Genomic DNA, 15,666 nt, shown 5'->3' on the forward strand with positions numbered 1-15,666 from the left:
GGTTGTCTAGCGGAAGGGTGAAATAAGTCCAGACCCGCACCTTGCCTGCCTCCCTGCCATCTGCCATGCGCAGGAGGGGATCGCCACCAGACGTGGCTGCCTGCGTGCAGGGAGTGGCTGCTTACCTGCCTAAGGATGGAGCGAGGCTGGTGGGTGTCTGCTGCCGATGCGAAGGGCACGTGGTGGAAGTCCCCAGCCCAGTTACTGGCTGTGCCCTGGCAGTCGCCAGGTCAGGGAGCTGCGCATCAGGTGACTCAATAGAGTGCCCGCCCGTCCACAGCTCAGCTGTAACCCAAGGCTGTCTAACAGCCCGCAATAGGGGTGCCTGCTCCTGCCTTGGCGAAAAAGTTTTGTGACCCAGGGTCAGGGGGTGGGGTATAGGACAGATAGGGAGCATGCTAGGTACATTTTTTGTAACCCTTTGGTGCACGCTCTGCTACCACACCTTTCATAACCAGCGTGAACTCCTGTGCCCCTTACTGGATGAAAAAAAAATACACATAAATCATGTCCCTTGAAAATAATTGGCCTTAAAAATGCTGCTCTTCTGTAAATACCAGAGCTGTAACAGGAGCATATATACAGTGCCCTGTGCCTGAGCACATGCATGATAGTGGTGCACATCTGTAGCATCAAAAGGACTCTTCCGGCAGCACTGCAGCAGCAATGGTGGATGTATTGTGCCATCTCCGGTATCCTGTTAGCCAGGTGCAAGGACTATTGGGCAACAACTAGGACACACTCAGAGCCCTGCTCTTTCTGTAAGCCACCGGTCCACCTAGTTACGGACTTGGTAAATATACTAACAATACAATAGAGCGCTGTGTGATGAATCATAATCATGTTTGTAATACTAAATGCAGTTTCTGCAAACAGATTCATGTATTGCATGGCTATACTCTAGGCAAGTTTCTAAGCAGACAATTCTAAAGCCATCATAAAATCTAAAAACTTAAAACATTCAAATAGATAAAAGTAAGAAAATTTTCTACATTTGACAGTATAAATCTACCTAAATATATGTTTTTTGCATTGGTAAAATAGGTTGAAGGAGAACATGCATAAGGATTTTTAGAATCTTGGTCGCTTAAATTACCTTTCCTTGGGATCCAGAAGACTGCCAGCACTGATCACTGCCATCAATAAGACGTGATGCTTGATTTGAGGAGGAGGAAACGTTCAAATTTTTCACAATCCTGGACCAATCATCTACCAACATGCCCCTCTGACCGCTATGCCTTCGTTTTAGCTGTTTGCCAGAGCGTCCACAGAACACGGGAGACTGACCTGTTTTACAAAAATATTAACAAACATTGAGGATTACAATACACTAAATCACATTTAATTACACATTAAATCATTAACACGGAAACAAGATGCTGCTAATTATTTACCTGGCTCATTTATTCGTCCAAAAGTATGCCTTGTATTATGTTTTCGGTTCTTGAAGCAGGTTTCACAGAAATCAAAGTCATCGCAGTCGCGACACTTAAATCGTGATCCATGAATAGGAAACATCTGACAGCCATCACAGCTGTTGAGAAAAATAAATATCTTTAGCACTTTAACCTTTATCTAGTAACTCGGTATTAAACATAAGTAAACAGCCCTTACTGGTTCCAGAACTATCATAAAAGTATAACCGAGCACTTGACTGTGCTACTAACTTTGTCCAGTCTGGTTTTATTATATCAAGGTTAGCCACAGCAGGCGTGTGCAATAGTTTATTAAAAATATCACAAATTAGACTTAAAGCGATCATGCCAGATTGTCCACTCTGCAAATTAGCTGAGCAGTGGGGCGTCACAAACCAGACGTCACAAACTAAATCTCAACGAGCAAAAATATAAAATTTCTCCCGCCAAAAAAAAAAAAGTACTTGTGTACAATCACGGCTCCCATCGCATGCCATATGTAGTGGCATGCGATGCGATGCTACCGTGTTTTTATGCATTTTTGTTAAAAATCGCATGCGATCGCATGCGATCTGATGCGATGCGATGTCATTTTTCACTGAAATTATGGACATGAGTTGAAATCATGTAAAATGCACCCCAAATGTCATTTTTCACACTGTTCCACCCCCACTATCAACGCCAACCCGAAGCGTGGCGAGCGCAGCGAGCCCGCGAGGGGCGGCGGTACGTGTCCTATGACCTTTTCATACCCCCACTATCCACGTCGGCGTGGAGTCAAGAATAGAAAGTGTGGCGAGCGCAGCGAGCCACCGAGCCCGAAGCGTGGCGAGCCCCGCGAGGGGACGCAGATACCTTCAAAGGTATCCGTGTCCCCTCACGGGCTTCACAGGTATCCGCGTGCGCTCGCCACGCTTCGGGATCGGTGGCTCGCCACACTTTCTATTCTCAACTCCACGCCGACGTGGATAGTGGGGGTATGAAAAGGTCATAGGCGAGTACCAAAATCCTGTTTCCTCCTTCCTCCAGCAGTGGACACTAGAATGTAGACTTTACAGTGGGGACAACCCAGATCTTCCCGGGCGGGAGAGAGAAGAGACCCCCAAGGCAAAAATGCAAAGCAGAGGCTGCAAAGGTGTCAAACCTGTAGAAATGGATAAAAGGTACTGACTTAACTATGTAGCCGGAGTACAGAGTTAGTTTAAAGAAACCCCAAGGGCAGCCACCCAAGAGGAACCAAATCGGGCATGTACAATGTACAATAACTCCAGACGCAGCCAAATAAGCTAAGCGAATGGTAAAACTAATCCACCTTGCAAGTGTCTGTTTAGATGCAGGCCATCCAGGCCAAACGGAATCATACCAGAAAAACAAGGCATCCACTTTCCTCAAAGAAGCAGTCCTATCCACAGAGACCCTGAGCACTTCTTGTTAAATAAAATTATCAATGCTGAAACTTATACCATCAAGGCATACCTGAAGGAACAATAGAAGACTAGATGAACCGCAGGGGAGCCACCCTCCAACTGTCACACCAGGAGATGAAAGCTTTCCAGATGCCGTGCGTGTTTTGAGGTGACCTCCTTTCGGGCATTAAGCATGGTTGGAATGACATCTAGGGGAATCCCCGAGTCTCAAAAGAAACCTCTTAACAACCATGCCATTAAAAATGTAGACGCTTTAAGTCTGGAAAGATGAAAGGGCTTTGCTTCAGAAGATCCTCCCACAGACAAAGAGGCTGGTTTATGAGAAGCCTCTGTAGGTTCAGTTATCAAACCCGACAGGGCCAATCCGGGGCCACCAACAGAACCCTAACATGTTCTCTCTTTATGTGCCACAGAAGGCGATGAATCAGAGAAAAAAGAGGGAATGGGTACACAAACTGGTAATTCCAAGGAATCACCACAGAGCATTGACCACGATCGCTGCCAGACCTCTTGCCCGTGAACAATATTCTGGTAGATGACGATTCCTGTGAGATGCCATCAGATCCACTAGTGGAAGGCCCACTGTTTGGATAACATGCGAAAGACCTACAGATGTAGGGCCAAGTATCAGATATCTATGCCCTGTCAACTTAGATATTTGGCTTCCCAGCCGTCACCCCCGGAAATGAATATTGCTGAGAGAGGGCCAGCATGCTCCTCGGCCCAAATCAGGTTTGGACTGACTAGCCGCATGACTGTAATAGTGCCACTCTTCAATTTATATACTGTATGTCCTCTAGTAGAGGATGCACCAGTTGCAGAGCGTAGAACATGGCCCGCAGCTCCAGGATGTTTATAGACAGACTTGTCTCTGGAACAGAGATCTGCAAGTCACATGTCATTAGTGAGAAGCGTCCAGTCCCACACCCCGAATCTCTTTCCCTTGTTCAGGTGCGATGACACCTGCCACCAAAAATAAGGAGAGTTGTCTTTGCGGCCAAAGATACTCTGTGGTGAAGAAAAGGTTGGGACTATGACCACTGAGCTAACAGGTCCACCTAAAATGGTCTACAGCGAAATCGAGCATAGAAAATTGCCTCAAACGCTGCCACCATACCACCAAGACGTATGATACGCAGAAGCACAGATATCTTCTTATGCCTCAAAATAAGACAAACTATGTCCTGGAGGTCTGACATTATGTCCTGAGGAAGAAAAACCTGTGGCTTCTAAGTGTCCATAATCATGCCCAGGAACAGAAGTAGGTTGTCAAGGTAGGGAGTCACTGTGATGCTCTGTCGCCTGACAATTAATCATCATGACAGCCCATGACCTTTGCAAAGACCATGGGGACTGCCAAAAGGCAGTGCCCAGAACTGGTAATGAAGATCTCTCAGAGAGAATCTGAGATACATCTGATGAGGACATGTGCAGAACAGCACGCTTGTAGTCTGAAGATGGCAAACACGTAGAAAAATTCAGCTTATACCCATGAACGATTAAATCTCGTACCCACACAACATTGCAGGATTGTGTCCACATAGCTTGAAACACCTGCAGATGGGCTCCCAACCTGGGATCCCTCAGGGGAGAGAGGAACCATATCACAAAGTGGGCTTTGGAGTGGACTTAGGGTCCTGTTGTGAAGCTGTTGCCGTGGCTCAACCCTTGCCACGGAATCCCGGAGAAGGTGCTGATCTACCTCGGGAATAAGTGTCTAGGGGCTGGAGTCGAAGAAGCAAGAAAAGCAGACTTACCCCCAGTTGCTTGGGACATCCACTTATCCAATTCCTCTCCAAAAAGGACTGTTGCAGAAAACTTGAATGTCTCTACAGCTTTTTTGGATTCAGCATCTGCCTGACATTGTATGAGCCAAAGACCCCTGCGGGCGGAAATGCCCAATGCGGAGGTTCTGGAAGCCAGAGTACAGACATCTTTCAAAGTATGCCGCTGATTCTTGTCAGTAGCCTTGTTCACCCAACCAACCATAGCTGGACGCAGTCTCATTACATTTACTATATTTAGATGGAGCCGCTCTCTTCATTTCCGCCAGTGCACCTGACGCTCGTATCTGGCGGCTGGCGCGTCCATTGCCATGAATGGGGTGTGAGAGCCTGTGAGGCGCATGCACACCACATTTGCCGGCGGGCCTCTGCAAATGGTGCGCCGGCGCCTGGCTGAACGAGAAGGGTTCTATCAGTTAGTGGATTTCAAGGTACTGTCAAGCTTTCCATCAGCAACCTCCTTCAAAGAGGTGGATCCACTTAGATAAGAGAGATACAGAAGAGTCCACCAAAGGAGCGCTTCACAAAATATTCTGCTATAGAAGCTAAAGGATAAGTTGCCGAAAACAATGTCACCTGAAATCTCTCGTCAGGATGCTGTCAGCCTGCCGCCCTGTGTGCGGCGAAACACATTTTATAAGGACTTGTGCTCACAGAGCTCTGTGTACCATGAAGGTGCTATTCCCACTAGCGGCAAAGAACCCTCCACCGAGAATGCTCAGAAGCCCAGAGCAGGTCCTCTGGGCAGTAGTGAGCAAGCTGAATCTAAAGCAGCAGTCTCACATCATTGCAGCAGACAGGCTCCTGGCGTGAATCAACCAGCGGCGTCTGGAGCCGGGACACCCACACTGCAGTAGCAGTCCCCTCCGCACAGACAATTGATAAGCTACCGGCACTAACAGCGTGTGGAACTCGGAGCAGGGACACCCGCACCATCGGAGACCATGCTAAATCAGCAGGCCACACAGGCGGATATTAAATTCGCATCCCCATTATCTGCACCAACCTCTGGCACCTTGCTGGGTAAATTACTATCAAAGGAGTGACACACGATTCGAACTAGCGCTTATGCGAGTACCACACAGTGCTTTGAACATTCATTTCATACAGTGGTGTTTGAACTGGGACTGCCTGCACTAAATCCAAAGGAATAAATCCAACTCGAAACGGGACTTTAATTTCCCACGAGCAAATTGACAACTATTGCTCAATGCAATCAACTCTTTAGAGTGCACTATATACACACATAATAATTATGAGTATTCCAATTTTTCACTAAAGTGGTACAATTCCACTCACATGTGTTATTCATGTTGATTTAATATTTTTTGTCCGAATATTCTTGTTTTTTTTTATTTTGTTTCTATTTAATATTGATTAATAAATTGTATTTTTTTTATGGTCATTGTTTCACATGTATTATTAAGAGCCACATGGTTCTCCATTTTAATTGTACTTTTGGAGGGTGGTATTCCTGCCCTGTGGTGGCTGTTGAGACCTACAACACAAACGCATTCCATACCGCTCTAGACAGTTATTTCTAGATCCTCCTCAGACTCCTGTGTAAACTATCCTCCCTCCAGGAGAGGGGGTTCCTCCTCATCTGATGCATCAAACTGGAGCACTGAAGGCAGAGGCCTCTTTTTTAGATAAAAGTGGGGCACCTAATGATGTAGAAGGTGTTTGAAACTTTGATAAAACCAGATACTGATTTAACCAGAGCCTGGGCCCAGCGTGCACGCATATGTAAGTGACTTAAAAGTCACTTTTATATGCGTGTACCTTCCACCTCTTTCGATGGTCGCCGACCATCGAAAGATGTGGGAGGTTACCCGCAGGCATACGAATGGATGTTTATGCTAAACATCCATTCGCAGCCTGTGCAGGCAAACCCATGCTGCGAGAGGGGGGGGCAAGGGGCGTTCAGCCTTGCGAATCAACCAGAATAACCCCCTAAATCTGTTCAACCAGCTATAAACCACTGTAACTTACGACCTTGGTGTAGCTAAAAACGATGTTTAGCGATCATTTCCGTCCTCCAGCGCAGCTGGATGAGACAACTAGCATAGCAAGCTCACCACATGTAATGATTAAATATAGCCACCAGCACTCTGATGCGGCGGGGCTGCTGGGAAGCAGGGGGAGTGGACACTGGAGTCTAGCTCCACCCCATTTCAAATGGTGTTTTTCTATTACTGGCTGGATTTTTAACGCAGGATATCTTGCTAACCAGGTGCCATGCCCATACCCACAAGCTGCCATGTGGTCAAGGCTGGGGTCTGCGAAGCGCGTTGCAGGAAGCAGCGTCCACAAATCCCAGAAACTGGTCTCAGAGCCAAAGACCACTGCGCAAACCATAGTGGCCGAGGGGGTCTCCCCAGCAGCTCCACCGGTGTGGACAGACCGAGCAGCCGCTGCACTGTCTACTCTTGTTGCTAGAAGAATCGCTAACTAAATAACATTGCCTCCCAAGGGAAGCCAAACCATGACTAGATACTGAAGCCACGCAATTAAGACGGAGTTGGGGAGGAGCTGACACTACTCAGATTATTTATTCCAGTGTCCCCTGCTGGATGAAGGAGAAAATATGAATTCATGATAAAAATATATTTGGCTTCTGTAATAGGATGGTGATATGGAATGGGTAGAAGTTAATACTTTAGAAAAATATAATTTACCCCGAGGGTAAAGTAGCCCCTGCCCACTCAAGTAATAACGACCTTATCAGAATGTATGAGCTTTGAGATAAAGTTTGTGGACATATTTTGCTACATGGAATGTCGCACCAGTGTGCAGCATATGCAAATACAATATCAAGCGCCACAAAATCAGTCAAGGTATGAGCAAGTTCTCTTCATAACATGAATTTAAAGTCTAGTGCTCATTTAACCTTCTGAGTACCAATGTTACTGTGAGCGATCCTCAAAATATCAGCTAAAAATGCCAGAATCGGTGACCGTGACTGTTTTTAGTATAAATAAATACAAATACAGCCAAATCAATTAATTGAAGCTTACAGATGGAGCCGCTATTTGTTGCTGTCGCGTTGATCGCCATGGCCCATCAATGCCGGCAATAGGTGTGCGAGCGCGTGGGACGCTTGTGTGTCCAAGTTCGCCGGCACGCCAGCTGCCAGTTCCTGATATGAGAGACTCTGGCATTTACATATGATATTTTGAAAATTTCTCACAGCGTTGGAACTCAAATAGGAAAAGGAACCGCAAAGCAATATACAGGTTGAGTATCCCTTATCCGAATATCCGTCATCCAAATTATTCCGAAAACCATACATTTCAGAGAGTGAAAAAAAAAATGGTGTGTTACTGCATATTAGGCCAAAGGAGATAAATAAAAAAAAGGTATAAACATACGTTACACCAGGATGAATGCTTGGAACCAATTCCATTTCAGATAAAAGTCCTGTCCAGTGTGACTGCTGTGGGAAGTCTACAATCACATCTTTTCCATTGGCACTGAAAGCTAGACACAAAACAAACATTTAGATTTTTTTGGGTCACATAAAAAGTTTTGGGCATTATAATATTAATTATATTGTATTGTAACAAAACTGTTTGCTTTCAGAATATTAGCACACAACTAACAGAAACCATTGGACATCATGGTGGTGGAATTGGGTCCATCTTTCTCACACTCCTCCTTTAAAGTCCAGTTGATCGGCTTCTTTATTCCAATCCACCTTTCCAAGTCTTCAACTTTCTTATTTGCCTATCTACTCTCCTTTTGCCTCCCCTCTCAGACTAATTTAATAAGACAATCAACAATCCTTCTCTATTTACCGCCCAGTAATTAAATGTTGCTGGTTAATGTAGCCAGAGAAATGAAAGTGAATTTAGGAAATTGCAGCTATAACACCAGGAATGACCACTGAGTGACACAGAACTTCAGAAACGGACAAGAAATGAAGGCAACCAGCTGCACAATATCATATTCAAATTCATATTCAATGGAAAATAAAATTTATTCCACCCCTTTTAGATTACGTAATAACATTTCAAATAGAATTGACCATGCCTTGTTTGTTAATATTTAAAATCTGGAAGTTATTTTTTATTTTTTTGGTACTTGTTTCCTAGAACGGCCACAATCGTGAGTGATCGTGGCTCTTAATTAAGGGACACGATCCTCACGATGTGGCCGATTTTTTACAATTTTTTCCCTTTGAATGACAGAAATCGGGTCAATCGGTCGGTCGCGACCAATTAAAATCGGCCGCGATGCGACCGACCGATTCACCCGATTTTTCCATAGACTTCAATGTTAAAAAATCTTTTAACATTGAAATCGGGAGGATCTTGTCGGTCTTGTGCCATTATAATGGCACAAGATTAGATGGACTTCATTAAGTCCATCTCACATAGGGAAAAATGATAAAAAAAGGTGAAATGGGCCAATATGACCCATTTCACATTTTTTATGTGCCCGCCATGACCCCACGATAGACGTCAACCCGAAGCGTGGCGAGCGCAGCGAGCCCGCGAGGGGCGGCGGTACGCGTCCTCCGACCTTTTCATTCCCCTACTATCCACGTCGGCGTGGAGTTGAGAATATATAGTGTGGCGAGCGCAGCGAGCCACCGAGCCCGAAGCGTGGCGAGCGCAGCGAGCCCCGCGAGGGGACGCGTATACCTGTGAAGTTATACGCGTCCCCTCGCGGGGCTCGCTGCGCTCGCCACGCTTCGGGCTCGATGGCTCGCTGCGCTCGCCACACTATATATTCTCAACTCCACGCCGACGTGGATAGTAGGGGAATGAAAAGGTCGGAGGACGCGCACCGCCGCCCCTCGCGGGCTCGCTGCGCTCGCCACGCTTCGGGTTGACGTCTATCGTGGGGTCTAGCCCACTTAGTAACATTTGGGGGGGCAATTGAAACAAATCTGGTGAAAAAAAAAAAAAAATCGGGTGAAAAATCGGTCGGTCGGATCGGTCGCATCGTATGCGACCAAATCGCATGCGATGCGATCGATCCGATTTTTTATCTTACGACCACAACGATCTAAATCGTTGTGGCCGTGCTAGGAAACAAGTACCATTTTTTTTGTATCACCCTGCATAAACAAAGCTTTTACTTATGAAGACTAACTTATTGAAATCATTTCCATGTCTTTGGTGGTAGGCTCTAAGGGCAGCAGTTTACTTCAGTCCTTAGTAAAACATTTCAACACAAGTCTCAAGATACTCAAACGGATGACTTATTACCTAGAAACATACCTTTTACAACACCCACACTTCTGTGAGTTACTGATCCCCATTTATATTTTGGAGTTGTAACGGAGGCCTTCACTCTCACTTTGTCACCAATTTTGATATGCGAATGAGAACTCTGTGGTGGAAAACCTGTGGATTTCAGTGACATCTGGTCATTATTTTTCTTTATTCCATGTAACCTCCTGCTACAACTATAGCAAAGAATTCGTACATACCCAACAACTCCACATGAATGTATCGAACCCAGTAGGTGCCACCTTTCTGCTGCCAGTCACACTGAACATTCAAGTCATGAAGCCCATCACGGTCCAACTTAATGACTTTCCCTACATCACCCTCGCACACTTCTTCATATGTCCGACAGCAGCGCACCATCATGCCAACCTTTAAACACAAAAGAGCAAAGACTTAGCCCTATTATTCGCTACGTGTCACTGCAAACCGTTACGGCCCCTCAAACCTTTTAATAAAATATGTCATTAATGAAGGAGCATTACCTTCTTTTTTTTTGTTTCAATAATGATTATTATTTATTTTTTTTAAACCAATTTTTTTTTGCATTGTTGTTAAAAAAAAAAAAAAAAAGTAATCCTGTTTGTTATAATACAGTAAAACATTGCTACTTATTAGAAACCTTGATCAACCATGTTTTAATGCTTTCTAACATGAACAAAGTTATTAGGCTTTGATAGGATTTATTTTTAAATCTTTCAATAAAACCAATTTTAGACTAAGCATAAACTAAATCATGCAAAAGTACTTTTTAGAGAAACGCACAAAGACAAAAAAAAAAAAAGGAGTGAAGTATTAGCACTGGATATGTCACTGGCATTAAACATTTTTAATAAAAACACTAGTTTAGATGCCTTTTCAGTATCCAGTCGGTTTCAAACCTTTGTATGAACAAAAACCAAAAGAAGAAAAAATCTTTCTACACTACACTAGCTAAAGATGTTTAAGCAGTCAGAAGTTGTTCAATAATGGGAAATACATTAGGATTAACAAAATGTTGTAGGATAAGCTTGATGTTAGGCAGATTTAGCACCCATCTAGTCATGGCACTACAGAGTCACAGGATGTTCATGCGTTATATGTAACGTGACCTGTGAATTATTTTAATAGTTCACCTGGAATGCTATGTGGACACACATTCCACCACATTAAATGCATCTTAATCAGTGTACCAAATGACTTTGTCTGTGCTGGATGAATACCTTAGGGAAAGTTTACTAAGATTGTAGTTCCATTTCACGTGGGCTGTTGCTATGGACAACCATTCAGAATCTACTTCTTTATTTAGCACCTAGAATATAATAGATTGTAGCTGGTTGTTTGCCCATAGCAATATCCTATGTGAAGTAGAACTCCCATCTTAGTAAATTTCTCTCAATGTATTTGATGCACATCTAAGAGGAGGTTTATAGGGAAAGGAGCATGATTTTTTTTTCAGGTAGTGCCAAATATTCTATACACCAATTTTATATTTTCTGTATATGTTATGTGACTAGAAAAAAAAGGAAGACTGTTGTGTTATTCCACTTTCTTTGCTTGTGGTCTTTATCTAATTCAGCTAAACCAATGCAGTAAATCTCACACACACAAAAGATAAAAAAGGAGGTGAATCCATCACCTCCTTTTGTGTGTGTGATTTACTGCATTGGTTTAGCTTAATTAGATAAAGACCACAAGCAAAGAAAGTGGAATAACACTTACAACAGTCTTTCTTTTTTTTCTAGTCACATAACATATACAGAAAATATAAAATTGTTGTATAGAATATTTGGCACTACCTGAAAAAAAAATAATGCTCCTTTCCCTATAAACCTCCTCTTAGATGTGCATCAAAGACATGGAGAGAAATGTACTAAGATGGGAGTTCTACTTCACATAGGATGTTGCTATGGGCAAACAACCAGATACAATCTATTATATTCTAGGTGCTAAATAAATAAGTAAATTCTGAATGGTTGTCCATAGCAACAGCCCACGTGAAATGGAACTACAATCTTAGTAAACTTCCCCCAAGGTATTCATCCAGCACAGACAAGGTCAATTGGTACACTGATTAAGATGCATTTAATGTGGTGGAATGTGTGTCCACATAGCATTCCAGGTGAACTATTAAAATAATTCACAGGACACGTTACATATAACGCATGAACATCATGTGACTCTAGTGCCATGACTAGATGTATGTGGATACATCTGTATACAGAGAATGGGAGTTTTAAACCAATTTAAAGACAATCCTTAAAAAACAGCAATTCCCGGAAGGTTTTCTTGGTACTTATGTAGTAACTGGGCTGCCGATTTCTAAATCGGGTCGGATCGGGAGATCGCATCGCATCGCATGCGACCATGCGATTCGATGCGATGCGATGCGATGACCCGATTTTTCCATAGGAATCAATGTTAAAATGGACTGAGTCCATTTTAACATGGAATTCAATGGGAAAAATGGGTCCTTTTCATACCCCTACTATCCAAGTGGGCATGGAGTTGGATATAAACCTGTGGCGAGCGTAGCGAGCCACCGAGCCCGAAGCGTGGCGAGCGAAGCGAGCCCCGCGAGGGGACGAATACCGTCCCCTCGCGGGGCTCGCTTCGCTCGCCACGCTTCGGGCTCGGTGGCTCGCTACGCTCGCCACAGGTTTATATCCAACTCCATGCCCACTTGGATAGTAGGGGTATGAAAAGGACCCATTTTTCCATAGGAATCATTTTAACATTGATTCCTATGGAAAAATCGGGTCATCGCATCCGATATCGGATGCGATGCGATGCGATGCGATATCGCATCGCATCGCATCTGATTGTATGCCTTAACTTAAGGCATACAATCAAAAAATCGGCAGCCCAGTTACTACATAAGTACCGTTTTCTTTTATTAAGAATGCCTTTGGGTTGCTTGAGCAGGAGCGCACAAGCTTATGGTTCACCCAAAAGTCTTCTGGGTGAAGGGATCACTTGCTGCAGTGGCTAGAAACATTTTCTTTTGCTAAAAGGTATACTTAATTAACGCTTGATGATTATAGTTAGCCACCCCTGTGGCATTATGTAACGGGCTGGCGGCTCTCTGTTGCAAGAACTGGGGATCTCTGGTTAGAGTACTGAAAATCATTCAAATTCTGAAAACATCATAGAGCCAGAAAACGTGGGTTTTTGAGGTAGAGGAGATTACGTTTTTGGAGGATTAAAACATACCTGAATGTTCTCTCTCACATATACAGCATAATCATCATTACTTAAGAAGTCTGCTCTTTTCTTATATGTCTGACTTTCTGTCACAACTGCACCATTCGACTGCAAAAATACAAAATGATATTCAGTAAGTCACTTCTAGAAACACATAATAAAGGCATACTTTATCTCACAGAAATATACACCTAGATTAAAAAAATAAAACTTTATAGGGTTACACTGTATTCTTAAACAGGATACACAAGAGGACACTTTCAAATGTAAACTGCTTAGTATAAATCATATTCTATTCTGATTATTTATTATGTATTACATTTTGTGAAGCATTACACAATTTCTTAGTGTAATCTCCGTTTGTTTCATTTTAGTTTGTGCAGCATACTTTGTGTCATGTAACAGTTACTGTGTTGAGTACTGTACCAGCTGGATATCACCAAACCTCATTATGGGCAACAATGATAAAAGTGTTAAGTTTTGAATGGAGTGGCATGAAAATACAATCTTCCCTATTGCTGCTCACATAAAAATTGCAGGTATAAAGTATCTCACCGAACATCACTGTTGTGATTAGCATAATTGAACACAGACAACAACTCCGTAATATCTGTACATTCAGCATTTCTTTGTACACGTTTCTAATGACAATTTATTCAAGCCTGAAGACACTGTGCTATTATGAGAACCAGAGCTGTGGGGTGCTTCCTGTAAGCAGTACTGTATGATCTACACCTTTGTCAAAACTAGAAAGTTAAGAAATAGAGCACAGTATATGATTAACACTTCAGATTAACACTTCAGATTAACACTTCAGTATATGATTCACTTCAACAAGCTCCTCAGCCATTTCAGCTATTAGAAATGCTTTAAGTGCCAGATCATATACACCTTTTTCTCTTTCATCCTATCTAGAATACAATGACACAGAGGGAACCATTTGCTTAGCAAGCCCAAGGAGAAAGAAATAGAAGGAAGATCGGCAGAGAGGTGTTCAGTACATGCGCCTCCATATGGCCTCTAAGAAAGGCATTTTACAAGGTAAGAACGTAAATCCTGGTTTCTTCAGCTACCTCAAGGGAGCACAGCGACACTGGGATGTCCAAAATCTGCCCCTTACAGGTGGAAATGCTACTGAGCTGCACCGAGAACTGGAAGAGACTTGTATCTGAAGATACAAAGTATCAATGGCATATAATTGCTAAAATGTGTGCAGAGAAGACCATCGCAGTACAAATTTGTTCTCAAAATGGGCAAAACCAGGTGGGGGCAGATGTTACATGTATAGAGAGTTAGGTTTGTGTGAGTTATTTTGTTTCTGCGCAGACTAAATACTGGCTGCATTATTATTACACTGCAATTTAGATTTCAGTTTCAACACACCCCACCCACATCTACTGTAACTCTCTTTGCACGTTACATCTGTCCCACCTGCAGGGCACATGGTTTTGCCCATTTTGAGAACAAATTTGTACTGCGATCACATCTGAATAAGGGCCTAAGTTTGCTTGGAGATTTGTGAAAATCATAAGATAAATTGAGAATCAGACTTGCACATATCTGTTCACATAAATGTGTAGATACTGTACCACATTCAGAGAGCCTTTCTATGGGGAAGAGCTCAGAACATTGTTAGCCAGTACCACAATCTTCTGATTGACGTGGAACCTTATTACAACTTTGGGTAGATAGTCCAACTGGGTCTGGACAACAGCCCTATCTGCATTAAAGATGAGAAATTGAACCCAACAAGATAATGCGCTGAGGACACATGAGCCAACACAGACAGACAGAAGCCCAAGGCTTGAAGAGAGTGGACTGTAGTGCCTGGAAAATGAAGCACAGATTATATGGGGCCAACGGAGGAAAACATGCAGGGACTGCTTGCAAAAATGTTTTAACATCTGGTTAAAGTGCAATCTGTCTCTCAAAAAGAACAGGCACGGTGGAATCTTGTACTTCCCAGTGAAGAATGTGACCTCCTGCACGTGCCATTCTGGTGATTTACAGTATGTAGGCGACATAGGTAATGTTGTGCTACTGAACCTTGACTGGATGGGCTTGAACAGAGGCTAAGTCATTGAAAGAGCCCATACACTGCAAAGACGTTGAACTGCAGCTGGCACTCCCCAAGTGACCAACAGTTTCTGACCTTTGCGGTGAGAGATGCTTGCATCCCAGTCCAAGGAGACCAGCAGGACACATACATGGGGATACATCATGTGCTACCAGGCCATTTAGAAAATGGTATGCAGGAGACATGAGCCCACTTGTTCCAAGAAGAGACAGAAATGAAATTAAGAGGCACAGCATTCATTGATAGTAGAGGGGGGGAAAGGAAGAAAAGTATCTGATGTGGACAGTCAGCTAAGTAGCGAGCACACTCAGGGAAATGGGGCTAAAAGGAGAAGACAAACTATCCCTCTGGTATGCATCCCAAGGCAACTGTACCCACTGCTGTATGCAGTATCTGTACACTAGACCCCTGCTCTGGTGGTCTAGTGCACAAAGCAGGGCGCCCCAGAGCTGTCACTACAAGCACAACCAGCGGTCTCCACACCAGCCGTGCAAAGCCTCTCTTACCAGTCACAAGCATCCAGCTGCGAGAATAGAGGGGTGG

At 43.6% G+C, this 15,666-nt stretch overlaps 1 protein-coding gene across 5 annotated transcripts in view; it reads right to left on the reverse strand.

Annotated features, from left to right (window-relative positions):
• HERC2 (HECT and RLD domain containing E3 ubiquitin protein ligase 2) overlaps window positions 1-15,666 on the reverse strand; it is a 212,299-nt gene that overhangs the window by 73,313 nt on the left and 123,320 nt on the right. For all 5 annotated transcript variants that reach the window (XM_083168587.1, XM_083168588.1, XM_083168589.1 and 2 more), the window contains 6 exons: window positions 13,056-13,154; window positions 10,067-10,235; window positions 9,855-9,980; window positions 7,998-8,106; window positions 1,395-1,534; window positions 1,097-1,287 (listed from right to left, as the gene is read on the reverse strand). In XM_083168587.1, coding sequence (XP_083024713.1) covers window positions 1,097-1,287; window positions 1,395-1,534; window positions 7,998-8,106; window positions 9,855-9,980; window positions 10,067-10,235; window positions 13,056-13,154 — 834 coding nt within the window. The remainder of the gene's footprint in view (window positions 1-1,096; window positions 1,288-1,394; window positions 1,535-7,997; window positions 8,107-9,854; window positions 9,981-10,066; window positions 10,236-13,055; window positions 13,155-15,666) is intronic.

Source organism: Crinia signifera, chromosome 2 (assembly GCF_055691185.1).
Source record: "Crinia signifera chromosome 2, ASM5569118v1, whole genome shotgun sequence".
In the NCBI taxonomy this organism is placed as follows: domain Eukaryota; kingdom Metazoa; phylum Chordata; class Amphibia; order Anura; family Myobatrachidae; genus Crinia; species Crinia signifera.